At 42.8% G+C, this 26616-nt stretch overlaps 1 protein-coding gene across 1 annotated transcript in view; it reads right to left on the bottom strand.

Moving 5' to 3' along the window:
* The window catches only part of LOC143340154 (sodium/hydrogen exchanger 9-like), a 67457-nt gene that overhangs the window by 33670 nt on the left and 7171 nt on the right, over positions 1-26616 (bottom strand). The window contains exons 5-12 of the mRNA XM_076761794.1: positions 24510-24625; positions 16209-16314; positions 12709-12847; positions 11198-11303; positions 7626-7714; positions 6348-6461; positions 3120-3231; positions 2021-2174 (exon numbers count right to left, since the gene is read on the bottom strand). Coding sequence (XP_076617909.1) covers positions 2021-2174; positions 3120-3231; positions 6348-6461; positions 7626-7714; positions 11198-11303; positions 12709-12847; positions 16209-16314; positions 24510-24625 — 936 coding nt within the window. The remainder of the gene's footprint in view (positions 1-2020; positions 2175-3119; positions 3232-6347; positions 6462-7625; positions 7715-11197; positions 11304-12708; positions 12848-16208; positions 16315-24509; positions 24626-26616) is intronic.

Consider the following 26616-nt stretch of genomic DNA (forward strand, 5'->3'; position numbering starts at 1 on the left):
GACTGTCAGGCAATAACCGGCCTTATTTCATCATTCAGCAAGCAACCGTGATCTGGTTTTGTGCTGCACATGGCATGAGACTGCTGACAGCAGGTCACCAGTTAGTTACCTTGCTGAGAACTCGGAGGTGTGCAGCCTGTCATCTAACAGCTCACTGTGGCTGCTGCGCCTTGTTACATCACTCCCAGCAATATTTCAAACACAAATCTTTGAGATTAGAACTTTAAGCCTATAAATACGTCGGCGTTTCATTACTATTCGGCTGCACAATCAGGCACTATTTGCTAATTTAAAAGCCCTGCAAGCCAATTTTCTCAAATCAACACTGGTGCTATTTTCCTTGATACATTTCTGTACGTGGGTTTGGTTTGTGTGTTTCTCACTCATTTCAAGTGGGCTGAGCTCTGCTGGAGAAAGCTGATATCACAAATATCCACCTACCAATCAGAATTTAATAATATAGGAATCAGACAGTTGTTGGCGTGTTGGGTTGGTTGCTTTTATGTTGCAAAGAAGGTGTTCTCCAATTTCAAGTCACCATCCAGTCACCATGTGTTATTGTTAGAGGGAGTGTCAGTGGGTGTTTAAATGCCGCCACTAAGTGCATAGGCAGGGTAACAGCGCAACTAGGAGCTTAAGAGACAATAATTGTAAAAGCATTCGTATTTCATGGTTTTAAAAATGACTGGCTACTAATAGTGAGTCACTCGATTTATCTGCCAAATTTCATCACCATTTGGAAGTTGCAATGTGCAATCTAACACCCTGAATCCTTACACGGTTCAGTCAGGGCAAGATCTAGAAACAATGGAGCAAAAGCATCTCAGCTGACACAGAACAAGAGACCCGGGCTCATGGACACGCATCCAGTGCCCAGGGGCATTTTACAGAGATATTGGTTCTTTGTCGGGTTCATAAACGTTAGAATTATAATGAAATGAAGCTTATTTGGCTGTAAAGGCTCAGACAAACAACTTGGCAGATTGGATCACCAAAGCCAATCTGCAATTCATTAACAATAGAGCAGCTCCAGGTTTTGTTTCACATCACAAATTGCTGCATTGTCAGTGTTTTGAAGCAGAGGGAGGGCATGTTGAAAAAAGGGCCAGGGCATGCACATTTGGATGTAATGGATATTCTTTCATGTTTTTACTTTGAATACAGTTTGGAAATGTCCATAATTACATTTCCTTTCAATTTTTCATAAAACTACTACTAATAATAAACTTTATTGTTTTTATTGAGCTTGATTTCAAGCTTTTTTAAAACCAGGTTCTTGTTTCTCATCAGTGCATTTATTCACTTCTTCTATTCAGTTTTTCTTGCCATGACATTAGGCTTCACTGACAGACATGTACACACACACACACACACACACACACACACACACACACAGACATCACTGAAAACGGCTGGAGATTCAAAAGTACTGCCTCGAAAGACTGTGGGAGTCAATTATACCACTGTGATCTGGGCCATAGATTACACTTTAATAATATAAGTATCTAATTACTGCCTTGCATCCTTCACGCCTCTTCTGCACTCCTTAGTCATTATCGCCCACTGGCCTGGAATCACAGATAGTACACAGACTTTAAAAGAAAAAACAGCACTCACTACGCGTCCTCACCATACAGCCACAGTTCACAGTTTCACATGCTCAGGTTTACTGTGCGGTAAGCTGCATTTTAATGCTATCTCCTCTGTAACATGTTTCCAAGGACCTGTAGACCTGCTTTGTCCTGTGCACCAGCTGTGCAAGTCACTAATAGAGGGCAGAGCTGGAGCAGACACACAGAGCTAAGTGTAGGGCTGAGCAGCAAGGGGAGGAGGGAGAGGCAGAACTCAAACATGCAGAGAAAAGCTTTACAAAGAGCTGTGTATTTAATGCAAGTCTAAGTAAGCCGTGTCTGTCTGTGTGCCTTTGAGAGACAGCGGTGGTGGAACGAGACGGACAGCTGGAGGGATGTTTGACTTGCAGCACGCTGACGGTGTCACTCTGCGAGGTGTTAGCACTAACCTGATGTCCAGACAGCGCAGGATGGGATCAGTGGCTGTACCCAGAACCCAGATGGTGAAGCAGACCAGCAGCAGTGTGGTGGAGAGGATGGTGCGCCTCACTTCTGTGGATGTGTCCCTTGCAGCCAGGCTAAATGCCACAGGCCCCCTCAAGCCTGAGAGCAGAGAAGACATGTCTGAGCAAAACAGCTGGACCACTGCCATCCATCAAACCAACTGACAACCATCTACCAACCAATTATTTCAGAGAGGCAGGAGAGAGCTGTCCAGTTAATGAGTTCTATCTGACTACATGACCAGTTACTGACCAGCAAGCAGTCCCCAAAAACAAACTTCTAGATTTGCTGTACAGTGGTGACATTATACTCAAAGCAAATCCATGAGAAACAGATGGGGGAGGTGGCGGCGGCGGTGGTGGTGATGGTGGGGGAGTTTTGAAAAATAGCAAGACAAGGGCTTTTTACAAAGAAACCGTCTTACGTAAGAGGTAAAGTGGGTCAGGCAGGCAGCGAAACATGCTGCTGCTGCACTACCCTACATCACTGCACATCAAACATTCCTTTCTCCTGCATCATCAAGCCAGCCAGAGCTTCAACCATTAGTCTCAGACACTAAAGCGAGCCGATGCTTTATTTACTCTACTCCAAAATACAGCTACAGAAATAGAACAGGCTTGGAGTGAATTATTTTTAAAGAAGATTCTGACGATACTGATTCATGCAAAAATGCCGTCTGTAATGAGTAAATTATCATAAAGCCTGAAGAAGGCATCCGTCTTTGTGTCCGTCTCTATGACTTAATTCACACACACACCGACTCAAGTGTCTTCCACAGGGGACACATTCTCTCGGTATCCTCACTAATGCCATCAGCTGCAGGCAGGGAAGAGAGCAGAATAATTCAAGAGCTTTCATAAGATAAATCAGAAGTGAAAGTTTTTTGACTTTCTTGCAGCAATAACAACACCAACCCAACATTAATCAAAACAGCAGCCAGTGATGTGGTCAGACATCATTTCCAGCGAGGTCCAAAAATGCAAAGCGCTGCGATGGATTAAAATAAATCACAGTTAAGAGACGTTAGGATCTTCAGAATGTCACCTGCAAACATCATGAAGTGCTGGAAGTTGCGAGGTATCTTGGTTGTGCGTCCCAGGTTTAGGAGGAATGACAAGGGGTAGATGTTGCAGGCTCTTGATATAAACATGGAGAGCTGTAGTGAGTGCAGGTTAAGGAGAATACTGAGACACACTCATAGGTTAAAGTATACTCAACATGGTTTCATGGAAATACTGGAAAACTGACAGACCTGGAGAAGGATTCTTGGTCAGATATGCACCACCTATTTTTTCAGTTGTAGTTAAAATGTTTGAGATTAGATTATTTCAGTCATGGTTCCGCGAATTATTGCTAATTTCAGTAAATGTTTTGCTTTATTTATTCTAAAAAAAACCTTGCCTGGTTGACCTCACATAACCCGACCCTTTTAATATATCAGATCAAAAAACACGATACACAAAATGCACGTCAGTTAATTCCAGACTAAATGAAAAAAGTACAAATTCTTTGTGAGATCAGGCTGTAAAAGCAAAATATTTACATATGTGCACGTGCATAAAAAAGATAATCTCTGAATATTTTCTGTTTAGGATGCAAACACAGCAGTGTGGCACCATGCCGAGGCATGAAGCCAATCAGGCTCCGCCAGCTGTCTCTGCCCTCCACACACACTTTGATGTTTCACATAGGATGGGACTGAATGCTAAGTGTCCTGGGCGGCAGTTAGGGAGAGGATATCTGTACAATTATCAGGGACATGGCTGCCGTCCGGGATACACTTAAAATCTTTTGTCAAACTTTTAGAGGAAGTTACTGCAGCCCCATATAACCTCATAACTTCATATGAGCCTGAGTGCAGCCTGAGATCCTCCAGTAGGTTCTTATTAGAGGCACCAAAGTCAAGGCTATAAACCAGAGGAGATCAGGCAAGCTTTTTACCCCTTTAAAAAAAGTTTTAAACCTTCTTTGAATTTTTGTGCGTAAAAATCATCTATGCAGACAGGTACCCCGGCTTTAGCATCATGGGGAGAAGGGATTTTAGCTATTCTACAGTAAGTCCAAATATGATGCCTTGAATAATAAAGGGACCAATATCTTAGGCAGGGGACCTTAGTCTGACAGGGCTATTACTAAAACAGAGTCCCCTCACACCCTGCAGTCAATATTAGATCACATGCACCCTATGGATTTTCAAAAGCAATATCCTGCTCCAAAAAGCAGTCATTTCTCTTTATCAAAGGCCTCTGAGCTATTTTGAAAGGAGGTAATTAAGCACTTTCATCTCAGCCTCATTTCCAGTAAAGCCCAACTCTATTGTCACTGGCAAAGGCTGCAAGCTACGGCGATTAAAATCTACTGCGTAACCAAAGAGCGATTAACAGGGTTGAATCACTGGGGTTATTTCATTTTTATAGACACTTTCGGCTCTGTACAAGACGACTTCGACCTCCATTTATTCCTGTTTGTACATCCGGGTCAGCTTCCAGTTGGTGTAGCACGCCAGACATTTTTTTTCACTCTAAGCTTATGTTATGGAAGCACGATTGAGGACAAAGCTAAACAGGCTCAGCGCTCGAGTCAAACATTTTCTCTCTGGCAGCCCCCACACTGAACATAAGAGCACTGGAGAAAGAATCTGCTCGGTCGACTCTTTCTCTGGCTCCTTTGACCCTATGGTGGAAGATGGATTGTAATAATAATTGCCGGCCATCTGGGCACTGGACTGTGAAAGAACAACTCCTTGGAGTGTGGCCACTAGAGTCTCTCCTCAGGCGTACGCTATGGTCATGCCAGCTCTCCGGCAAGGACAACTGTAGCTAGCAGTCCATTACTACCCCTCTGTTGCCCTCAGGAAGGAACGCTGATGGATACAACAACAGCTGTGGATGTAAGATATCTGCAATGATAGCATAACTTCATGATGAAGATCATTAAGGGGCAGATGGCTTTTTGATAATGTGACATGTATTGTGGCTGTAAAGCAATCTGGTCTGCAGAGACTCCTGTCAGAGGAGTCATGTTTTTGAGTCTACGTGCAAAATATTACATCTCAGAAGTGCTTCCTCTTTGATTCTGAGCATTTTTCCCCCCATAAATTGACATTTACCTTTGATGTTTTAGATGGCTGTACATTTTTCTTCTGTCAAACTGCACTGAAAATACACGGGAAGTATGTCAGTGTAATGTCAAACTGTCTAGCAGGGCTGCAGCTAATCGTTATTTTCACTATAAATTAATCTGTCAACTATTTTTCTGATTACTCAATAAATCATTTAGTCTATAAGATGTCAGAAAATAGTGAAAACATGCCCATCACCACAACCTCCTGGAGCCTTGGTTGACGTCTTGTAATTGCATGTTTTGTTTGAGAAACAGCTCAAACTCAAGGATATTTAATAACAGTGATATAAAACTGAGAATAGCAGTAAATCCATACATTTGAGAAGCTGCAACTAGTGAAATATTGGCATTTTTGCTCCATATATGACTGAAATAATTAATTCATGATCACAATTCTTTCAATTTGTTGTTTCTATATTTGGCAAGTAAATGCAAATAAGATAAATACACCACCAAACAACATCTTGCATTTCTGGAGAACAAAAATTATTATGCCTCACCAATTGCCATTTTACAATGTTACAAGCTGTTTACAGTGGATTTCCCCTTTAACCAGATGGGAATATCATAAAGAACAGCAGGAAACTGTTTCACTGGAGTTTCTAGAACTAATAAGATTTAATCTTCAACCTCAACAGGGATACGGTGCTTAATCCACGACAAATTAAAGTACTGTAAGCTTATTCCAAACAGGCAAACATCTTTATTCCACTGAGCTTTGCTGGAGAAGAGAAAACAAGCAGCAGAAACAATAATTAAAGACCTATTTAGATTTCTGTTTCACAGGCCTTCCTCAGAGTAAAGCCTGCATTGCAGCATCTTAATCTGCAGAGATGGTGATCATGGGAGACCAGCTGGATGGCATTTGCAGAGCTCCTCGGATCAAACCTGTGCAGTTTAAGTGCTGAGGGGTTTCTTTTAAAGGACTAGGGAAATGACTGCACTGCACTGCAGCAGAGAGGGAAGACAGAAAACAGGAAACTCAACTCTGGTCAAATAAGTGACAAACGATGGCAGATAAGGATTATGACAGACGGAGGAAGAGACAGATGAAAAAGCAACACAACACCATTTCTGGGGTCTGAGTGGGATCCAAAGGCAGCACAGCAGGGTGTGAAGATGTTCCATCATGTAGGAAATAAAGGATACAAATGCCCCAGAAATGAAGAGGGCTTTGAAGACATGGTGAGGAAACGTCAACAATATGTATCCCATGTTGCTGAAGATGAAAATCTCCCCCAGGAAGTTGAAGACTTCAAAGAGCTGCAAATTATAAAAGGGATTGAGACGATCAAGGGGGAGAAGGTCATTTGAGACGGGGAGGGGTTTGGGGTGGATCGTGTGTGCGTGTGTGTGTGTTTGTGTGTCGGAGGGTGAAGGCCATAAAGTGGTTGTATTTAGCACCAGGCATGTTTTTATTCTCATTTTTTTGTAATTTTTTTTTTTTTATTTGAAATGTATGCATGTAAAGAATTTCTATTGGATTTTAAAAGACAGCCAATAATCTCATGATGTTTCTGGGTAGATGAAAATTACAACTCATCAATGCAGTCTTACGGCTCCTGTCTTGATCGAGGTCAAATGAAAGAGCTTGGATGTCATTTACCGGAGAGGAAAATCTAATCTGAATCATTTTAATGAGGCATAAGAAATGCGTAAGAAATCAAATATTAATTAAGGTCCTTGTGTTGTATTTGGATTAAATTAGAGCAGATGTTATCATTTCATTAATGATTTATTAATTTCTGTTTTTACCAGTTGCACCAGCTTTGATTTAAAGCTTTGATATAAAAAGCTATCTAATTGAATAAGTGTACCTTTTCCCTTAAGAGCCTTCCATTGCAAGGACGAGAGACGCCATGCAGAAAAATATTTGTCCTACCTAGCAGTGATTCAACTAGTGTCTGCATACGCTAAATCACTTTGTCTTTTGCTTTGAGCTGCAGCTGCAAGTATAAATCATAGAAATGTAGATAAAGGCATTCTGCCAAGTAAACACAGTGCACCATACATGCGCACTGCCAATCCACTTTATAGGGAACGGCTTCAACCGCGGTGCATAGGCTTTTAAAAGGCTCCTCTATGATAAACAGTTAGCTCCACTGTGGCACCGATAATGAATAATAAATGCATAGATGAGTATATGTGTGTACTTCTGATTTATTTGCTCCTCTGTGAAGCTTGCCGGTACAGTATGACCGTGTGCTGGACTCCATCCGTGCTTAGCCTTTTAAGCAGATAGCTGGAGACTGGCCTCCCACACAGACACCCACTGGACAACCAGAGCACTAATGGCAATTAATGATTGCTTGCGCACGCTCGCAAGACACATACATTGGCATCAAAAGGCAACGTGAACAAAGTGAGTTGACTGAAAAATGCTGTTTGAAAACAACAATAGGCCTCAATCATCATCCTTAAGCCTACCTGCTTTGTCCTGGTCCTGCCCTCAGAGGATAGGTTGTGAACTGTGTACCTTGCCTGACTCAAGCCACAAAACAGGACTGCCACCATACCTGAAAAGTAAGCAAACAAAGCGAGTGCAATTCATGAAAAGTGAACCAATAAAGGGTTAAACATCCATGATATCTGTTAGCTAAAAATGTGAGCGTTAGCATTTTCTGGACAAAACACTCATAGACAGCAGGGAGTAAAACAATGTGCTGCATCCAATTAGTACAAAATATGCAAAATCACTTATACATGCACATATTATGTAATCAGGCTGTGGGAACGTGTATGTTTGTGTGCTGGTTAACATAGAGCCATGGGGCTTCTCATGTTGAGAATATGCTGTAGGAGGCTCTTCCATTCCAGGAAAATGATCTGTGAAAAGACTCTTTATCTGCGTGGTTCAACCCAGCCTTTCTAAAATCAAAGCGACTGGAGTGAGATAAACAGACTTCCAGTTTAGCTCAAAGACATGATTTTTAAATTAAAACCTGGAAATGATGGGCAACATGGGATAAATATTCACAGAAGAATGCATTAAGAGTTGTCCTAAAAGTCAAAGAATCCAGCTGAATCCTCCTGGGTGCAGCTACTTCTGCATTGGAGTATAAAGTATGTGACACCAGAACAGACCGGCCCAACCCTGTATCCACCCATTGTCCTGGTTCCAGTAAAGTCCAGCTGTATAAACAGCTCCATCATAATGTTCTGTACAACCCAATTCAAGCATACAACGTTACTTCCATCCCTACTCCAGAGACACGGAGCTCTGGGAATGATAAATACTAAAGAATGACATCATCGCTGCAGATCATGCCAGATGCGGAGGAGCAGAAATTAACAAAAGGCAAACAAATGACAGGCAAAAGTACAGAAGGGAAAGAAGTGCAGCCAAAGAAAGGCGGCTCGATAGCGAGAGGAAACAGGGTGGAGGGAGTGATTAGGGCCCCTGCTGGTAAAGAGGAGGCTGGCTGGAGCGGAGAACTAGAATTTGAAACGCATAGCATGAAAGGCAGGTTGCTGCCTCACAGGACATGCTTGCTTTGTTGCAGAAATTCAATTTCACATTTTTGCTCCCTCTACTTTGAGAGAGAATCATAGAAGATGGAAAAATGTGAAATTACTGTGATGGGTTGCAATAGTTAGAGGACAGAGCTGGCAGTAATAAATATGGCAGCAGAGAAAAGATAGCACCAGTGGTTCAAGCTGCTAAGTGAAGCCAGTCCATTACTCTCCCTCCACCATCCGCCTGCACACTAGGATGCTGACCTGTACCTGCACTATGCTAGCTCCAGTCGTCCCTGTTCACAATGTCCTTTCCAGCACTGTTCAACAAAGTCTAATGGAGCATGCCAGCATGACAGATCTCATTTTGGTTCCATTTGGTTCAGGGCAAAGACACCCTCCTTGGTTTACATAACACTGACAGAGGTAACACATCATCCACCATCCACATAAAGAGTCTTCCAGACAAGCACTTGGCAACAGACGAGATGCACCCCATAATGAGCAGTTTTGAGGGGCGTAAGATTAATGATAGCAGGGCTCCATGCAAGGCTGAGGGTCATTAGGCGCACCCTCACTAAACTCCAGCAATTAAGAGAGACAGAAAGAGCCTCGATTACCGAAGGACACCAAGGAGGACTCCCATCGCTCACTGGGTCGCTCTGTATGAGGTGCTGCTTCACCCCGAATGGACCATTAAAGGCCTTTGCACAGAGTGGCACTCCACAGATTAGTTCTGTAGGGTTCAACTGTGTAACAAGCATACTGAAGGTTGTGATAAGACTCCTTTTTAGGTTACTGTGACAAAAAAAAAAATCAGCATCAAAATTTTAATAGCACTGTGCGTTTGAGGTCAAAATGAGGCATTTTTACTGTTAGGACAGTACACAAAAGTTGTATCTGCACTAAAAACTAAGACAACATCTTCATGCTACAGACCACACTGTGCATGCGCAAAAAACACAATAACAGAAAATCAATGAACGGATGCCACACAGGCCCGACTTCAATAACTTCATGAGTCACAAATCGTGGAAACAACCTGCTTGTCCAAGCCGTGTTTGACACTTTTCAGTCTCCCCTGGAAACAATTCCACTGTCATTTTTTTTGTATTTGTAGCATGTCTTTGTAATTGCTTGTGTTTGTGTATTTGAAGTGTGTTGCGCATGCGTTGTCAAATTGATGAAGAGATTTTCCTAACTTGCTTGTGTTTTGTCTATTTGCATCGGTTTTCTTCGGCTGCAGCGCTCGAGCTCTCTCTGCCACTGTAAAAAATACGAGGCTCTGCATCAGACAGTACTCAGGATCATTGCCTAGGCTGCGCTGCGGTCTGCCTCCCACACTGGACAGCAGAGTGGTGTACTTTATAGACAGGGCATCTGGGTCCAATAGACAAAGGTTATGCGATTTCATTAAAACTGTCTTCTCCTCCTCCACAGGCCACAGGGAGTACTGCCAAGTATGAGAGAGCTCTACAACGTCAGCTGAATGAGTGCAATCCCTTTGACACAATCAGGGCAGGAGGAACAGCAACACTAATGCATGCATATGTACACTACATTCAGATTTCACAACCGCATTACAACTGGTCGACGAAGAGAGAGATGAAGACTTTTTCAGGCAGCTCAGCCAAGTAATTGTTGTATTCCAAACACAAGCTTCCCAAGATATCTCTATGAATCAGCCAAAGTGAAAACAATGCTGACAATATCTATCAAAGATTTAATAAAAATGCAACCTCTCTTTGGTGAGGACAGAGAAATATAAGGTCATGTTATACCTGTTTTTACATAAGACCTGAGAGCTTCTTGACTTTCAAGCAAACCTGTGCATGCAGCTAGGAGAAGAATGCTACTATGCTATTATGGCTTGCTGCTATCTGCGGTGCCATCTCCAAACTAAAAGGCACGAACATGCTCAGACAGGGGAGGGTGAACACCATTTTAAAATGAGTTATAGGGGTTGAGCCCAGAATGGGATTGGTACCTGCAGTTCCCTGTAGAGAGGAGATGGTATAATACTTTCTCATCTGTACATTATTGACTCGCTACACTGCAGAGGACTCTCAGAGGGTAAGGTGTGCTTGTGTATGTAAGGGAAAGGCCTTCATCTAATGCCGGTGTGGGTTGGATGCCACGAAAATTCAATTTGTTCTTGAGCAGGGAATTGCGCAGATGGTCATGTCCGGACAACAGGGAATGTGCACACATCATTCCCGGGTTTGTGGAGCACTAGCCGCCACAGAGACACCTTTTAAACAGCAGAGCTTTCCAATCAAACAGCTGCTTGTGCCACTGATATGGTGCAGCAGTGAGCAAGTCAGTGCATGCAGGTGGGGAGGGATGCCTGAGGGGAGAAGGGCAGCAGTTCACTGACAGGATTCGTATTCTGTCTGACCTTGTTGTCACTCAGAGCACTAACATGGCCACACACACACACACACACACACACACACACACACACACACACACACACACACACACACACACACACACACACACACACACGTACACACATGATATATAAGTCATAAAGCACTCACCTGAAAGTCCGCTGGCTTCAGCTGTGAGGAAGCTGCTCCAGGACAGCAGGAAGAAGACTGATGTTTCCAGCAGTGGATTGTCACACAGCCGAGTGAATTTGGTGAGGTGGAGGAAGTTAAAGATGTACAAGAAAATAATCATACAGTATCTAATGTCAGGCTGAAAAAACAGCATCTGATAATGAGGAATTCATATTATCATGTTTACTAAGCCAAATTGCTGCCATTGCAGAGATACACCCCAGGGATTCTGAGAGGAGAGAAAAAGTTTGTAGTTTTAACACAATAAATCTTGTACAGTGATGTCAGTTAGGTTTGGTTAGGTCAGAGCTATGCAATATTAAATCATCGATCTTTGCTCATGACAACTTCGCTTTTCTTACCCTCAGGCATGCATAGACTACTGGTTATGAACATATTTTTAAAATAAAAACAGAATCAGATAATTATTGGTATCGGCTGAAAAATAAAAATCATATCATTCATCCCTTGGATTTAACAATACTACACTGTCGGAACTGCAGCTGCAATACAAATTTATGAGTGTTGCAGACTACATGCACTCTTCAGTGCGACGGTTTGCAGGCAGAGAAGCACTGCAGTATCTGCAAACAAAAAACAGCTGCAGAAGGTGCTCACTAAACCAGGGGATCTGCCATGTACAGCAACCCACTGGGTCTTAATAAGATCTTTCCTGTGAATTCTCCAACAGATAGTCTACAGCCCTTTTTCACTGTCACACATGCCCTCTGGCAAAGCTTCACTATAACCCATACAGTAAATACAGTAAGAACCACATAGGTTGAAGCTCTGTATTTGTGATAGCCACATGGAAAATGAAGGTGAGCAGGTTTAGATACTGTAAATATCAGAATTTTAGGACTGCTAATTGTTTACAGTTTGCTGGTCTGTGTTCCTGACCCCGTTAAATAGCCTGTTAGCTTGCAATAATGAAAACACCTCCCCAGGTCTGATTGTTTTTTTGCAATTAACGCACAGGTACAGCAAGTAATTAAAAGATAACTGAGGAACTCTATGTCAAAGTGAACCTCTTTAAGAAGCTACTGTTTAAAGAGACAGCACAAAAGAGCAGGCTGTTGCTGTAGTTAGCATCAGCAAAATCTAATAAATGCTCACATTGTGCTTTGCTCGCGCCCAGAGATTAGTCACTGTAAATAAGAGCTGAGCTGTGCCCCAAACCTCTCATGACACATCCTCATTTTTCATCCTAAAGTCTTATTACAGGAAGATCAGAGAGAAACGCTGGACAACAGTGCAAGTCGAAAAATTCATCAGAGGCTATTGGCTTGATTGACGACCTCTCTGCAACCATTAATGTCGCAGGAGCACTTTAGACTTAGCCACGCTGCTTTTGTTGATAAAGGTGGTACAGTAGGGGTTTGTTAGAGAAGCAATTACCAAGTTGAGGAAGTGGATAGATTGCAGCGGATGCTGAGGTGATAATTGAGTTTGGGGTGCAGAGGCAGCGATGGGAGGGGATGAAAGGATATGAGGGCTGTTATGACTGTGAATATGAAACCCAGGAGGAAGGAGCCGACAAGCACTCCAAGAAAATAACCAACAGACAGGAAGAAGACGGGGGGGTTGAAGCTGTGTCCTGCACTCATCTGGCTGTAGGTGGTGATGGCACTGGAAGACAAATTGACACAACATTCTGAAAAAGGTCTACACACATGCAGTTGTGGAACAGAAAGTAGCCAATAGCACAATTGCAACAGAGGTAAATATGAGTGTTACAGAGACGTTGAAGCAACAACATGGTTTATGGCTCTGAAACAAGTGCAGTTGTCAGAAATATGGCTTGCTAAATTCTTGGTGTAAACCAGTCGGGAGGAGAGAGCATAAATTCACATGCTCATTATGCTGAGCTAAGCCTTTAAGTGCAATTTATTGGAGTCATCCCTAAGAATACATGGCCTTTTTTTAGAAGTTAAATCCCTCCCTGAAAAACAATCCATTCTGAACTATTTGCCTATGAGACGTCCCCTAGTTGTTAGTGGGAAACAGGGGAAATACTACTGTTGCTCACAAAGACAGCAGCACTGTACCATTCACACCGCTGTAAATATTTACTCTGTGTGCCTGTGTGTGTGTGTGTGTGTGTGTGTGTGTGTGTGTGTGTGTGTCGGGGGGGGACTTCCACATGGAAGTCACTGAGTGCAAAAGAGGCCTCACAGGGAGGAGAGAGGGAGGGAGAATTTGGGAGGGAGGAAGAGAGAGAGAGAGAGAGAGAGAGAGAGAGAGAGAGAGAGAGGGAGAGAGAGAGAGAGAGAAAGGGGGAGGGAGAGTCTGAAGCAAGCAGAGACAAGTGGCTGATGGAGCCGACTGCCGCTGTGGAATGATTGCATTTCTTAACCCAACATAACCTCCCATGTACTCCCTTTACATTGTTTCAAAAGAATGTCAAACCATTGAGTCAGTAATGCCACCGTTGTTTTTGCTTCCATTAAACAGCTCTTTAAAAAATTCCACGTCTTGATTGACCTAGCTGTGTGGCCTGGAGCACTGTCTTGCTGGAAAAACCAATCCTCAGAGTTGGGGGACGTTGTCAGAGCAGTTTTGTTCCAGGGTAACCTTGCACGTCGCTTGATTCATGCGTCCTTCGCAAAAATGAATCTGCCCAACTCCAGCCTCGTTGAATCATACCCAGATCATCACCGATCCTCCACCAAATTTCAGAGTGGGTGCGAGACACTGTGGCTTGTAAGCCTCTCCAGGTCTCCCTCTAACCATTACACGACCAAGTGTTGGGCAAAGCTGAAAGTTGGACTCATCAGAGAAGATGACCTTACTCCAGTCCTCTATGGTCCACACCTTATGGTCTTTTGCAAACCTCACCTGGCTCTTCTTTGCTTCTCATTTATGAAGGGCTTTTTTCTAGCTTTACACGACTCGAGGCCTGCCCCTAGGAGTCTGGTTCAAACCGTTCTCGCCAAGCACTTCACCCCAGCTGCCATTTGCCATTCTTTTTGTAGGTCACTTGATGTCATCCTACTGTTGCTGAGTGACATTTGAATGAATTGATGGTCATCCTGGTCAGTGGAGGGTTGTTTTCGCCCTCTGCCGGTCTGTAGCTTTGTTGTCCCCAATGTCTGCTGCTTCACGTCGTTCTTATGAACCGCCATCAGGACGGAAGCAACCTGACGCTCGCTGTATCCCTCTGCCAGTAAAGCCAGAATTGAACCCTTCTTTTCCTCACTCAAAATGTTTCTTTTCAACTCTTTTGGCATGGCCAATAGTTATTTTATGATTCCAATTGCTTTTGAGGTTCTACTAGCACTGTTTTTGCCATCCAGCTCATCCTATTGCAAGAGGATAGTGATGCCCACAGCAGTGGTTTTTATACTTTTCCTCGTTAAATAAGATTTGGTTCAGGTGATGAGTACCTCATTAAGTGGAATGAGGTGTGCTTGTATTGGAATTCAACAGACACTGGAATGGAATGGCTGTCATACATGTAGAGATGCTGATTTCAGAAAAATTTGCAATGCACAATTTGCAACAGTCCAGGTACAACTCATAGAAACTTACTTTATAATCAAGCTACCACGAAAATGGTTTGTTGAAGATTCTTACAGTGTCAAAACTGTCTTACAAATGAACCTGTAATGTATCTCCACTTTTCATGCTGTCAGGCTGAAATGAGCTCGCGCACACCTGAACATGCTGTAATCTCCATAGCAAAAGTGGAAGAATCAATCAAGCTGTCGCTAATGAGCTCAGCAAACTGAAAGGGGAAATCTATTGTCCTCTCCATGAAAATAAAAGACTCCAGTTGTGCTAGCACATCAAATTTGGTCACTAAGTAACTTGTGACCCTCTAGAGACTGTATATTCAGGCATCTCAGGCTGTTAACTCCAAACTCTCAAGATGTCAACACAGGACCTGGTTGAATGGTGGCTGGGTCAGGGCTGCTGGAGCAGGAAGTTTAGTGCCTGTGAGAGGGCACATCAGCGTAAGGTTGAGCTGCTCTGGGAGCTTGTTAAAATTCCAGTGCCAGGACCCCGCGTGGCTCACTAATAAGGGCCGGCTTTGTGTGCGGAGCCAGGGCGAACGGCAGGCTAGCGAGCCAGTCAAGTGACAGGAGATGGCATGAAGGCCGGTCACGCCACTCCAGGAACAAACACAGCACTATCTGACTGTTTGTCCGGGACGACGTGCAGGCTCCCTCCTCTGCACTTCAATGTACAGAGACAGCAGCCGCGGCGTGAACACAACAGTCTGCGCACTCGCCTCCTTTTCTTTCCATCTGCCTGCCTGTCTGGGCCCATTTGTGCGACCGACCAAAGAGATACCAAAGTGTGCAGGTACTGTACATGTGATGTGTCACTCTGTGTGAATGCAATATGGAAATATGGACACATATCTTATCCCTGTCATCTCCCTTCCACCTCCACTTTTCCATCTGCTTGGCCATGAATGTGGACCAGTGTGAGTTGTCTCCCCTCTCCGTCTCCGTCTCTCTACTCCCCATCAGGCCATCTGTTAGCAAGTCTACTTGAGCAGCTTTGTTCACTTGCATTGCGTAAATAAAGCAGACAGGACAAACATGCATATTTGAGTGTAGTGGTGGTGAAAGAGGAAAGGTGTGGAGAAATGTATGAAGAAACTGCACGCATGAGGCATGACTGCATCGTGGCTACATCACTGAGCTTCTGGGGATTTTACTGCTGCATTTTGTCTGAATCTGTGTTAGCCAAGTTCGTTAGCTGGGAGTGTGTCTCTACTCTGGCAGTGAGTCTCTCCGCTGACTACCTTAATGAGATGCTGACAGTGCCAGGGGCAACTCGCTTACGCAGTCCAGTGCATAGCATCTGAGGCACTCATGCGGTTTTGCCAATCACACCCTTTCCTTAAAGCTGGCAGCATCCACCCAGCCTTCCCTCCCCCACACATCCACACCCATAATGCTAAATGGAAAAGACTGAGCTCCCACGCAATTAAAGCAAGGGATATATTGCATTCCAAATCCTAAAGCGAGACACTCACTATGTCAGGACGATGGCCACGGCGTCATTCAGGACACTCTCGCCAAACAGCAGGGTGTGCAGATCCAGGTCCACGCGCAGGTCTGACAACAGGCCAAGGACCGAAACTATTAAAGAAAAACAAAACAAGCATTACTGCTATTGAAAACTGCAGGAAGTGCAGTAACTCTTGTGCTAATCACACAGCTAAAGTGGTGAGCATTATCACGTCTGCAGCTACAAACAGGAAAAATCAGGGGAATTAAAGTTTCTGTGTAAAAATGAAAGCTGACAGAAAATGTCAGCACGCTGACAGAACTGGAAAGAGGATTTTGACACTTAGACACTTAAACCAAGCAAAGACTTGTTCAGCTCGAGCTGAAGAAAATACACAACGCTTTGGAAAAGACAGCATTTATGTCTGCAAAGGAAAGAGAACAAAAGAAAAATGCGACGCCAATCATTGTCCTTTTTTAGTGATCGTCAAAAACTTGTTTTGTTTTCTATTTCTTTCTCACTGAATGCAATGAACTGGACTGTGTCATTGTGTGCTATCACATAGCACAAATGAAATTAACAAATAAATAGCATTTCAGGCCGCAAGTCTCCATGAGTCAACTTATTTTTGATAATAAAAAAATACACAAGTAGAAGTCTGAGCTTGTCATTGTGTATTTTACAAGAAGCAAATCCTGTGTTTGCAAACCATACTCATACCACCAGCGTTCTTGTTTAGTGAGCATGAATATACATGGCACTGCACTCATTAGCTTGGAGCACTGCTGTAGTTTTCAGTATAGAGCGAGATGATGACCAGGATTCTGGGAATCTCGAGAAGACACTTATGGGAAAAGGGAGAGATTAGAGCTAAGAAGCTGCAGCTGATTAAAACATCCAAAAGGCAAAGAGCTCCATGCTTTAAATAATGTAAGATTCACTCACTGCTCAGCAACACAAAGAATGATAAGAAACACATCTCGATTAGGAAACTGTGTACGGTTTCTGAGCTCAGAAGAATGGATGTCGAGTAATAGGTCAAAGGCAGTCTTGTCTGGAAGGGAGTCCCCAGCATTCACTGTGCTGTAACCTCTGTAGATGATTCAACTCTTATGTGACGACAAGACGTGAGTCATCTACAGAGGTTAAATGCTGGGAACTCTCAACCAATCGGTGGAGCCGATGAAAACTCTCAGTGGCAAAACACTGCAAGATTACACAACAAAAAGGTCCAGTTACCTTTGATTTAGGTCTGTAAGCTGTTCTATATATGTTTTTCTTTTTCTTTTGGTGCCACGAGGAAGAGCAAAGGGTGGGGTTACTGATCACTGAGAGAAGAAAACATCCTGATGGTTTAAGCCAGAAGAGCAGAGAAGCCGATTTTTACGTTTTTTTTTTAAATCCAAAGTGTTGTCAATGAAAGTTTTTACTTGGTTTTATGCACTCTATGTGCTCTACTTTATTATCATTGAGAGGATTTTATTTCCCATCTTTCCCATTCTTACTTTTACCATTATTTTCAGGTGAATTTATTTTCCATCTTTTTTTTCCATTCATTTCCTATCCCTAATTTTACGATCATTTTCGTGTCTTTTTCTTGTGAAGCACTTGCTGCATGTAATGTATTTGTTTTAAAGCACTCCATTATGATTATTAGTATTGAAGTTCTTTAATGAAACCCTTAGTTTTGCACTTTATTCGCATCTCTCTGTGCCATCAATGTTTGGATAAGTAATAAAAAGTTCTTGGCACAGACATAGGAGGAAACTAAGGCTGATGAAAATTTAGCTTGCATACTTCTGAAATGAAATATTACAGTAATTTGGATGTTTTGCATTGTACGTCAACAGTGGTTTTGACTTTTTTAAGGTCAGTCAGAAGCAGTTTGAAGTCAGTAATCAACAAAACGCATATACATGATGTATAAATAAGGCATTCTGCACTCGTTCTTCATACTTATGACACAATCTTTAACTGGCATCCCACATTATGTCTAGAAAAGCAATTTCTCAGGCCATTTATGATGAAAATTCATATTTGTGGTGAAAAATACAAGCACCTTATTACTCACTTACTTATACAGCTGCATCTCTCAGCACATTCCTTCCTCTGAGAGGAATATGAACTGAACTCTGTGGTGAGTTCACCAACAGTAAACATCAAGGGGAAGATCCTGAGCATATGAATGAACGCATTCACACACAACACGTCCGGCACTGCAGGGCGGCTAAGCATTGACACTGAGTGACAAAGAGAATAGCGACATTGACAAGGCGGCGACATGCCCGTCAGCTCCACACTTTGTGATACCTCAAGTATCTGGAGCTCCTCCTGCGAGATATCGGTCGTAGCATTGTCGGCTCTATGTTTACTGATACTGTAGATTAGATTATGTTAGATTAAGATTACATTATTAGATTGCAATCTATTACGTTGGGAAAACAGATATGGAGACAGATAGATACATACAGCAGACAGAAAAATGTACTGACACAAGTCCTTATTGTAACCGCCACAAGAGAAACCAGGGGTTTCAAACAAGCAAAACAAAATTATCATATAACAAAAACAATGCCAGATATGGAAAAAGACAACACAGATGCACACTCACAACACACACACACACACACAGACATTCATAAGGATATAGGCACGGACAGGGAAATAGAAACTCAAAGCGGTGCCATTCTGAAGGCCAGACAACATTATATTCAAAACAACCACAGCTGGCCGCAGATTCATATTTCACTTGCTAAGACGAAGGTGCAAAACGAATCCTATATGTTAGTTTCAAGGAAATTTGTGATATTAATAATGAGTTAACTCTAACAGCAGCGTTTGGCCCTGTAGTGAATACCAGGCCAGTGAGGGCATCACAGCCGGTATGCAGTACGACCAGACTGACAATAAGAGCAGTGGCAAGAGAGCAGCCTCAGGACTTGTTTTGACAGATCTGGCTCTTTGGTCTTTGACAGGTTTAAAGCTCTTCCTGGTTGGGGAAAATCCTTTATCTGGAGAGGGTGAGGTAGGCCCTGGAGTCAGGATCGTTCCATCTCCCTGCTCCCATAATGCCTGGCTGATGACAGTGTGTCGTGCACTAGTCACACTGCAAGACGGAGAAGGGGAAAAAAAAAAAAAAGGCGCCCACCCCACACACACTCTCTCTCACACACACACACACACACACACACACACACACAAGGGTGCGGGTTGGCTGTGTTGTCATGGCAACTCCATCCTACAGCTGTCAAGTGTTCATCAGTTTCCACAGCAACACCATAAGGTAGAGAGAGTAGACAATTATTTCAGACATAATACAGTTGAAAGGGTCGAATGGAAGCCTTATTAGGTCAAATTACCCCGCCGTAGAGGGTTAGCAGAGCCACAGCTCGTGGCCATCTCAGTCAGAGAGTCAGAGGGATTTGCTCACTGATTTGGCCAAATTAGGCAGATATAACACTGAAAGCGATGCATTAGGAGAGAGATAACGGTCAAAGGGGAATTACTATAATCTTCACAAGTAAAAAGTGCTTAAATTTTTTAAGGCATTGACAATTGCACAAACAGGGGTCAGACTGCAGCAGGAAAGGCCTTACTCACAGTTTGAAAGGAAGTAAACGAGCTCTTTTTAATTAGCAGTCTTCCAGTTTTTTTTTTTTCTTTTGCTCTGAACCGCGCAGTAGTTCCATGGCACGTCAGGACAAGGTCTCTTTAAAATCTCCATTAATTCTAACTACCTTTGAAAGGCAACAGGGAAACAAACAAGTAAATCTGCCCTTTATTTTAAATTACAGCCTCACATAAACGGAAGATATCAAAGAACTTACTACTGTAGGTGCCGCTCTTTCTCTAGTTTGTGGTGCAAGTCTTGCACTGAAATCACCCATCAGATTTTATGACACCCAAAGACTGACAGGTTGTCCTAGTATTGACAGATGTTTGGGCTGTACACACAGACCTACAGAAAACTAGTATCAAAATGTCGGACGCTATGCAAATATGTGCATGTGCAAACATGGTAAAATAACCAATTTCACAGTGTTGCTTCACATATTTTACTTGTCCATGTTTAAGCCAATCACATACTGCTTAAATGTCCCATTGCTACTGCTCTGTTGCAATATTAATCCTTAGTTCTGTGTATAATGTTGTAGTCTTGCTGCTAAATTGAGTCATGTGCATTTAAACACCTATGTCTTCCATAATCACTTTCAATCTTGCTAGTTACTGCTGACATCTGATGTAAACAGATGTCAGAGATGTAAACAAGACATTTCCAACTCTGGCATCATTTCCAGCTCTTACATACGAAGAGTATGTGCAGTGTTAAAGAGAACCCCTGAAAAAGAAAATATATAAATAAGTACAAATGCAGAGATGAAAGGAAAAACTGCAGCGCTCCCTCACCCCGAAAAATGTCCTTCCTTTCAGATGCTGAGTGAGGGTTTCACCGACCTTTTGTAACCATCCCTGAGGCTAGAGGATGCAGCACAGCAGGCGTTCCGCTTTGTGACCTGAACCATGTGTCTTATTCTGAGCCTGAGAAGTTTCATGGCCATAGAGGTCTGGGGGCTTATATAAAACCAGCAATTTAAAAATCAACAGATGCTTGTGGAAAGGAACAAATACGTACACGCTGGGGACATTTGAGCCTCACAGGATTCCATACTTTCAAAATGAATATCAATAGGGACATTAAAGAGTAAAAGACTTTGGGTACACAGCCTCAAAATGTCTGTTTCTGTGGATAGCTTAAACAAGTAGAAGATGACCTGATTTCCAATAGCATAAAGTTCAAAATGACAAATTTCTTATATATTAAGCCTGATTACTTTATTTGTCTTTTACAGTTTCAAAGAAAAAAAAAAAAAAAAAAAAAAGGAATAGGGCCGGAAGCAAGTTTGGCCACCCTGCATTGTCAGTACTTACTAACATCCCCTTTGGCAGGTAGCAAGTAGCAAGTAGCTTGTAACGGCCCTTTTTAGCCAGCTAAGTGTCTTTCAGTTCTTGTTGTTCTTGTTTAGGGGATTTTTTTCTTCATTCCTCCTTGTAAAGGCTTCTAGTTCTGTGAGATTTTTGGGCTGTCTTGCATGCACTGCTCTTTTGATGATGTTTAGGTTGGAAGACTGTGATGGCTACTGGAAAACCTTCAGCTTGTGCCTTTGATGTAGTTCACTGTGGATTTTGTGGTGTGTTTAGGATCATTATCCTGTTGACGGTGTGATGCTTGATTGCAGAATTTGCTGGTATTTAACTGAATCAGTTCTTCCTTCTACCAGCGCTACTGGTGGCAACACAAGCCCAAAGCATGATCAATCCACCCTGTGCTTAACATTTGGGGAGCTCTTGAAATAGCACTGCTTCCTCTCCAAACAAACATTTGCTGATTGTGGCCGAAAAGTTCTATTTTAACTCCATCAGTCCACAGGACGTGTTTCCAAAGCATATCAGGCTTGTTTAGATCTTCCATTACAGACGTCTAATGCTGAATTTTGGGGTGAGAACGCCAGACCTCTACGTGACCTCTGCTTTTCCTGCTAACTGCCATTTGTTAAATACATTACAAACTGAGGAAACAGCTACCTGAGAAGGCTTTGCTGTCTTCTTATAGCCTTCTCCTGCTTTGTGGGCATCAATTAGTTTAATTTTCAGAGTGCTAGGCAGCTGCTTACAGGAGCCCATGGCTGCTGATTATTGGGACAAGGTTTGAGGAGTCAGAGTATTTAGAAAGCACTAAAATTGGCATCACTTGACCTTTCCTAAAGATGACTGTGATCAAGCCACAGCCCTAATAAGCTGAGTGCAGTCTGAGACCTTGGTGAGAGTTATCTGAGAGCTCAAATCTCTTTGGATGGTCCTATTTTCCCTCTAAAATTCTACAAAACAAAAAAAAATACACTAATCTTGCTTAAAATGTTGAGGACGAAGTTTCATCTTCATCTTAATGACTCTTGGAGACCAGTTTCTCCTCACTTCACTATTCAGAAATTTCGACCAGGGGTGGCCAAACTTTTGCATGCCACTGTGTGGAACTGGAATATTTTGGTGGGCTGTGATGTCAAATTCAAATTCAATTAAACTTTAATGTTCAAGCTGCACAATAACAAATACACTTTAAACACACACACACTCTTTTTCAGATGTAATCATTCAGAGCCATTCACTACAGAGCTTGTTTCTCTATGACAGCAGCTCACACTGGACATTGCCTTTTGTCCCTGCGTAGATGGGACAGTTTCTGAGAATGGGGCAGATGGATAAACTCAGGATACATATTACCTTTTTTTTCCAAAGAAAACCTCTTTCAAGTCCTTCTATTTCTCACAGAAAAGTAAAAAGTGAGATTCTGTCTCAACGTCTATTTTAAGAGTGACAGACTGATATAAGTGTATCTACCTTTAGATCTGCTGGTGCCTTTACTAGAGATGTTTTCTCTACCTGTGTAGGCTTTTGAATTGTTGTGAAGTCTATCTCTTGTTCATATGGGGGCGACAGTCTCGCTGATATTAATTTAGAGTCTCCAAACCACCAGACCGACATCATACCTTTGTACAATGAGAACAAATCAGGGCCACTGGCAGGATTTTAGAAATACTGAGTTCATGGATCCACCAACACCAAAAACATGTATAACATGTATCTATACTGTGAGACATAAAGAGAATAATTTGTCTGTAATTGCAAAATGTTAACTCCTCCTCTGTACATTACCATTCCCAGAAACAATAGAGAGGACATGAGTGTCTTAAAACAGCATCCAAATTAATAAAAAATAATAACATTAGTAGCAATGGCAGCATGCCCATATTCCGGACTACTGTTGCTTTCTATGTGCAGCTCTCAGATGAAGCTTTCATTGACTTATTATAGCTGCAATGAGAACCTGGGCTATCAAATATCTCTCTTATTTTCCAGTGCAAGCAAAGTGGCAAATAAACTGCAGTCCCATTTCACTCAAAGCTTGACTGCCAGCCTGTGATGACTTTCACGGTGTTCTTAAGATTTCCATCATGAGTCAGAGACACGACCAGAGAGCTGTCACACCAGGGTTATGACACGGACAAAAATCCTTATTCCTCAGCACGAAATTGTTCTTAGTGCCACTGTGCCTGTGTGTGCATGAATGTGTGTGACAGTAAGTCCTTACCCGTTTCTGGAGTGTTTTGCTGCGTTTGGCCCCAGCGAAGAGAAATGTACAGAGAAATTTTAATGGCTCCCTTTCAGAAAATGAGAGAGCCGGCTCTATATTTGGACAGCATGAGATGGCGACGGCCTAAGGGTCTTGGTGTTTTGGCCATCGATGCATTGCAGTGTGATTCTAATCAAAGTGACGAGGGCGCTGGGGTCGGCTGGGATGAGCGCGGGCAAAATAACGCCAGTCAGAGTGACAGCTGCACCATGATTTACAGCTCCTCTTTGACACTCACCCAGATCAACCACTTATTGGTATACATAATTCATTACCAAATGACGACATTAACATTCCCGCTGTCGGAGCATCGCAGGATGCCTTATGACATCCTACTTGACTGCTCTTGAAGAACACAGATTATAATGTGGTCCCACTTAGGTAAAAGGTGCACCGAATTCAAAGCAGTTACATCTTCTGAGAGGGCATTGTGACTTTGTTCCTGCATATAGATGTGGCTATCAATCTCAATCTGCAAAGGTAAGAAGACAAAGGAAAGGATGGCTATGCATAAAGCACTATGTGGAGGTAGAGATACCTGTTTATTAAAAGGGTTCGCCATTACAAGGATGTCCAAGTGCAACAGCGCAATGTTAAATCTTACTTTTAATCTGGATAGCCTCCACCTCACATACATTCACACCTGACAGTACAATGTGTGCAACAGGAAAAGAGGTACAGAGAGAGTGTGAAAGAACAGCGTGAGCCAGGTTTGACCTTTTTAAACATGGTGCCGTGTCTTATGGTGTTGTGTGAAACTGCAGAGAAGAGCGTGAATACACAAAATCAAAACCTGCAGAAATGAATATATCTGCAGTTGGCTGAGCAGTCTTAACACATTATGTGTCTGCTATTTTTCTGACCTTTTTTTCTTTTTAAACTCATTTGTATTTATTATCAAAGGTAGATCTCAGTGATGAGTCTGTTATATATTCACTGTGAAAGAGTGCCAAACTGAGAATTTCTGAGAATATCTGTGGCACTTTTGCTTGTGTTGTAAAGCAGCAAACTGTGAGTCTTGTAAAGGAGAGCAGAATTCTGCATGAGGTTTATATCTGTATAAAACCAGAAGTGTTGCAAAAAGCAATGCAAAAGTGATGAGAGTTACGGCAGGAGTTCCCCTATAAGGCCACCTACCTGGGTCAGTGGCTGATATAATGGCACCAAACAGGAGGCAGTCAGTGAGAGTGAAGTCTCCATCTGCCGCTTGGCCCAGCAGCACCATCAGTCTGGTGAAGCCGTAAACGCAGGCCCTGGGATTGAGGACAAACAGACAGAAGGACACACACTGAGGTCATCAGGGAGCGCCAGCCAGAGCAGGCCTATCAGTCATCCCTCTAACCACAGCAGGGCTTCCCCCAGAGTAGTCTGGGTAATGGGGCCAGACGCTACCGGCAGATGAGTTGACCCGTTTCCAGGCAGTGGCTGCTTAGCACAGGTGGACATACAAAGCTGTGACTATGCTGGGTAGCTTTACATTTACCCATATTTATAGGTGTGTGTGTGTGTGTGTGTGTGTATACATCTGCCACTTGCATAATACACCCGCACATGTGACAAATACTAGACAGCTTATGTCAGCACCTATCCATCTTCACCCCTGGCATCCTGACAAGAGTATTACCAGCACTCGGACAGGCTGAAAGGACCAGAATTACGAGTGTTTGTGTGTGTTTGTGTGTGCACAAAATCAGGCCAATTACTAAAAACCATGAGAGGGGTTTGTGAAGGGCATTGTGACAGAAACATAAAAGAAGTAGAGGGGGAGGAAGAAGAATTTTTATCAGCTCTGGGGCCTGGCAATAAAGTAAATCTAAAATCTCAGTGTCCCAGAATGCATTGCTGCTTTCCCTTATGAAAATACTGTACACTACGAGCAAAAACTTGCCAAGATGCCCATTCAGCGTTCAACACTGCAGTCCAGCTCTTGACTGGTAACGGACGTGTGTTAAGCACTAATCCTGTTACTGTGAGGCATCCCATAATAATCACTATGCCAGCATGTCCTCTGCAGAACCTTTCTGTCCATTGGCATAACTCTGTTACCATGGTGACGGCACACGACCTGTCCCCAAGGCCGGGATTTAAAGTACTGCCCTCAGGTCGAGCAACTAAGCTGTCTTATTCTTCTATCTTAAAGGGAGATTTGAGGTTATGGTAATGATGTTCAGCGTGTGTGTGTGTGTGTGTGTGTGTGTGTGTGTGTGTGTGTGTGTGAGGCATACGCAGACAGAGAGAGAGAGGGAGGGAGACAGGCAGACAGAGACAGAAAAAGAGAGAGAGAGGAAGTGAATGTACTTTGTCAATTGAGTCAGTAAGGTTCCCTCAATCCCGAGTGACTCTCTTCTCCCCATGGGATACGACAGACTGACTAACAAGCAACAGGATTGGTCTGGTCTGGTGCCTTAGCATCAAAGAATGCACACGTGACCCAACATGTCAAACCCTGCCTGCCGTCCCAGGGGAACAGGAGAGTGTTTGAAAAAGGGCGCTGTAGGGGAAGGACGAGCGTATGGGAGAAAGAAGGAAGGGAAGCAAGGAAAGACAACATTTTTTACACTGGATTTCAGCAGGTTGGAGAAGCCCATTAGTGCCAGCTGTAATATCTAGAGGGTATGAACCTTCCCATGGATGCAAAAAAAATGTGAATGAGTTAACAATATATGACAGTAGAAACCAGAAGGGAACGTGGACAGCTCAGACCTCTGCCAAGGCCAACAGTCCACTCTTTCATTATATGCAAATCTGCAAGTGCAACCACTGTACTTATATGTCTGGATATATTTTGAAAACTATTAGAATTTCATATGTGGATGTGAGCAAGAGCAGAAACAGATGTATTTATTTATGTCGCCATGGCCCTATCTCACCATGTTAACAGTGAAAAATAACTTGAGTATCCGTCCCATGATTTGGATCTGCTCCAAAATTTAATAGGGTTCTTCCTTGGCCCCCGTGCTACACCCACACAACAAGTTTTAGAAAAAATTGTTTTTTATGTAATCCTGCTGACAAACAAACAAACTGAACGGACAACATAACCTCGTTGGTGGAGGTAATGATGTATAAACAACAAGCACACTAGGTGACTTTTAAATCCAAGCACAGCTTAAGATGAAGAAGATGAAAAACACTGAAAAGACAGCCACTTTATTAGTTACACGTGTACAATCTAAATCAATCTAATATGACTGTTCTGTCCTCATAATGTGCTCATAATGTTCTGATTTTTGTGACATTGTCA

This window comes from Chaetodon auriga, chromosome 21 (assembly GCF_051107435.1).
Source record: "Chaetodon auriga isolate fChaAug3 chromosome 21, fChaAug3.hap1, whole genome shotgun sequence".
NCBI lineage: Eukaryota > Metazoa > Chordata > Actinopteri > Chaetodontiformes > Chaetodontidae > Chaetodon > Chaetodon auriga.